General features: G+C 46.5%; 1 protein-coding gene across 1 annotated transcript; it reads left to right on the top strand.

The window, feature by feature from the left end:
* The first annotated feature begins 667 nt into the window (after positions 1-667).
* Positions 668-2,383, top strand: LOC115157336 (C-X-C chemokine receptor type 4-like). The gene is made up of 2 exons (XM_029705508.1): positions 668-822; positions 980-2,383. The coding sequence occupies exons 1-2, from the start codon at positions 808-810 to the stop codon at positions 2,081-2,083; spliced, it is 1,119 nt and encodes a 372-aa protein (XP_029561368.1). The 5' UTR covers positions 668-807; the 3' UTR covers positions 2,084-2,383.
* Positions 2,384-3,696: the final 1,313 nt, after the last annotated feature.

The raw sequence follows: 3,696 nt of genomic DNA, 5'->3' as shown, positions 1-3,696 counted from the left end.
TGATAAAGTATATTTTAAACCAAATATTTTTAGACTTTTACTCAAGTAATATTTTACTGAGTAACTTTCACTGAGTCATTTTCTATTAATGTATCTTTATTTTTACTCAAGTATGACAATTGGGTACTTTTCCCACCACTGCACACAATCATAACCATATATCAGATGACGCCAGTGTGAGAATTCTCTCACAGAGCCGAAACTCCAGCTACTCATGCAGGACTGTTCAGCTCTGTGTAAAAGGGAGAGGTGCAACACTAAAACAGTTCTCTATTTCTCTATTTCTCTCTCTCTCTCTGTTTATCTCTCGTACACACACACACACACATGCACGCACACACACGCACACACACATACACAGTGCAGCTGTACCCCCATATACACACGCACTAAAGTGAGAATGTGTTTATAACATTTCCTCTTTACTTTGGTTTGCTGTCAATTAGACAACAGTGTTATATCATCATGCTATTGCCAACAATATTATTCTCACAGATTTGATGTTAGGAGCCTAAACAATAAACAAAGGCACAAACACACACACACACACACACACACACACTCAATATCCTGTGATATAGCCACTTTCAGCACCTGACACCTCGAAAACAGGAAAAGCGTTTCCACGGGACACAGATGTGTGTGTGTGTGTGTGTGTGTGTGTGTGGGTTGAGGGTGGAGCAAGTGAGGGAGCGGTGTTGGCACGGCTATTTAACCTCACCGGGTACAAAACTATACTCCACTCTGAGAAGAAAAGGAGAAAAGGGCCGTAAAGAACGGAGAGACAGAGAGTAAGCTGGCTCCATCATGTCCTATTATGAGGTACGGTTTCATTCACTATTTAGACCATGTTAACAAACTTTTATGGGACTTTATATTACTGGAACATTTATCCCAGTTATCATGTTATTCACTTAGAGTTTTGCACATGTATTTGCAAGTTTACTCAATTATCCTCTCTTTCTTCCCCTCTCTGAAGCACTTTGTGATATCAGAATCGGATTATGACTACAACGACACAAGTTCCGGTTTTGGTTCTGGCTTGGGGGATTTCGGCACTGGATTTGAGGAGCCATGTGACCAGCTGCTGAGCCCAAGTGTGCAGCGTATCTTCCTCCCGGTGGTGTACGGTATCATCTTCACCCTGGGGATCACTGGGAACGGCCTGGTGGTGTTCGTACTGGGCTGCCAGCGGAAGGCCCGTCTTAGCCTAACGGACCGCTACCGGCTGCACCTCTCCGCTGCCGACCTGCTCTTCGTTCTGGCACTGCCCTTCTGGGCTGTGGATGCTGCGCTCGGGGACTGGCGCGTCGGAGCAGTCATGTGCGTGGGCGTGCATGTCATCTACACAGTGAACCTATACGGCAGTGTGCTGATCCTAGCCTTCATCAGTCTGGACCGCTACCTTGCAGTGGTCAAAGCCACGGTAACCAGCACCACACACACCCGGCAGCTGCTGGCACGCAGGCTGGTGTACGCTGGTGCCTGGCTGCCTGCTGGTCTCCTGGCCATCCCTGACATGGTGTTCGCTCGGACCCAGGAGGCAGGGGAGGGGGAGATGGTGTGCACGAGGCTCTACCCGCCGGAGAACGCCCCACTGTGGGTGTCCCTGTTCCACCTGCAGACTGTGCTGGTGGGGCTGGTGGTGCCGGGCCTGGTGCTGCTGGTGTGTTACTGCGTGATTGTGTCCAGGCTGACCCGGGGTCCGTTGGGGGGCCAGAGACAGAAGAGGAGGGCGGTGCGGACCACTGTAGCTCTGGTTCTCTGTTTCTTCCTCTGCTGGCTGCCGTACTGCATTGGCATTGCCGTGGATGCGCTCCTCCGCTTGGAGCTGATCCCTCGAGGCTGTACGCTGGAGTCAGGCCTGGGGGTGTGGTTAGCGGTGTCTGAACCAATGGCGTACGCTCACTGCTGCTTGAATCCGCTGCTCTATGCGTTCCTTGGAGTGGGGTTCAAGAGTTCTGCTCGCCGCGCCCTCACACTTACACGCACCTCCAGCCTGAAGATTGTCCCACGTAGACGAACAGGCGCCATGACGTCCACAACGACAGAGTCAGAGTCATCTAGTCTGCACTCCAGTTAACAGAGACAATAGGCTATAGCCTAATATAATGTGTGTGTGTGTGTGTGTGTGTGTGTGTGTGTGTGTGTGTGTGTGTGTGTGTGTGTGTGTGTGTGTGTGTGTGTGTGTGTGTGTGTGTGTGTGTGTGTGTGTGTGTGTGAGAGAGAGTAAGGAGAAGTCTGCTGGTCAGTCGTTCTTTCTAATGTCCTGAGATTTTTTAGGTAAATATTTTTTACTTTGTCACCATTCACTGTTGTTATGGTATTTATGTATGCTTTTTTATGGCTCAACATGTTTGTAATAAAATGTACAAAAACATTATATTAGTCTTCACTAGTTTCTCTCATTGAGTGGTGTTATGGTGTGTGCACATGTGTGTACGTGTGTGTGTCAGAGAGAGAGCAAAAGAGAGATGGAGGTGTACCTTAACGCTCTTGAATGTGAAATGGGGTAAATTCCCATGGTGTAGTTGGCCATTCAAGCGCACCTAAAACAACCTGCTGTGCGTGTGGGCAGGAGGGCAGACATTAATTGGTTCTCATATGTTGTTATTGGAGCTGTATACACCCCACTGACATAGGTAAGTGGCTAATAGATTTGTGTGTGTTCGTGTGTGATGATGTGTGTGTGTGTGTGATGACGATGGGTGGTCACGTTATAATCATCATGATACTCCCCTCACTATTACACAGTCACAGCCCCCCCCCCCCCCCCCCCCACACACACACACTGAAAATGAAACTAGCTGATATTTTAGACATGTGACTTTGGACCAGGTGTGAGTGAGTCACAACAACAGAAAAACATTAGCGTGCACATGCGTGTGAGAGTGTGTGGATGCTAGTTCCAATCCCCGAGACGACTTGGTGAAAAATCTCTCCATGTACCCTTGAGCAACGCACTTAACCCTAATTTCTCCTGTAAGTCGCTCTGGATAAGAGTGTCTGTTAAATGACTAAAATGTATGTTGGAGGGCTGAAGTGTGGGTTAGAGGCCAAAGCTGTTGACATGGACAGGAAGCAGTAACTTCTGGCAAGTCCATTAGATAATATCCGCATGCGGACACACAATATGTAGCAGATTTAGGCTAATTTTAGGCTAAGTCTAAATGCTACTAACTTTGCACGGTGAAATGTGAAATAATGCTTCTCTTGACAACACAAGTCATGTCCATGCTGATACTGACTCAAAGGAAGGCCTAAACAGTTATGAAAATGTGTTAATATAACACAGTTGAAGTTTGAAGTTTACATACACTTAGGTTGGAGTCATTAAAACTTGATTTTCAACCACTCCACAAATTTCTTGTTAACAAACTATAGTTTTGGCAAGTCGGTTAGGACATCTACTTTGTGCATGACAAAAGTAATTTGTCCAACAATTGTTTACAGAGAGATTATTTCACTTATAATTTACTGCATCACAATTCCAGTGGGTCAGACGTTCACATACACTAAGTTGACTGTGCCTTTAAACAGCTTGGAAAATTCCAGAAAAGAATGTCATGGCTTTAGAAGCTTCTGATATGCTAATTGATATAATTTGAGTCAATTGGAGGTGTACCTGTGGATGTATTTCAAGGCGTACCTTCAAACTCAGTGCCTCTTTGCTTGACATCATGGGAAAATCAAAAG

The sequence above is a fragment of the Salmo trutta genome, chromosome 21, assembly GCF_901001165.1.
Source record: "Salmo trutta chromosome 21, fSalTru1.1, whole genome shotgun sequence".
In the NCBI taxonomy this organism is placed as follows: Eukaryota; Metazoa; Chordata; class Actinopteri; order Salmoniformes; family Salmonidae; genus Salmo; species Salmo trutta.
Note: the sequence above shows the minus strand (reverse complement) of the source record. Positions and strands in the feature narration are given on the sequence as shown.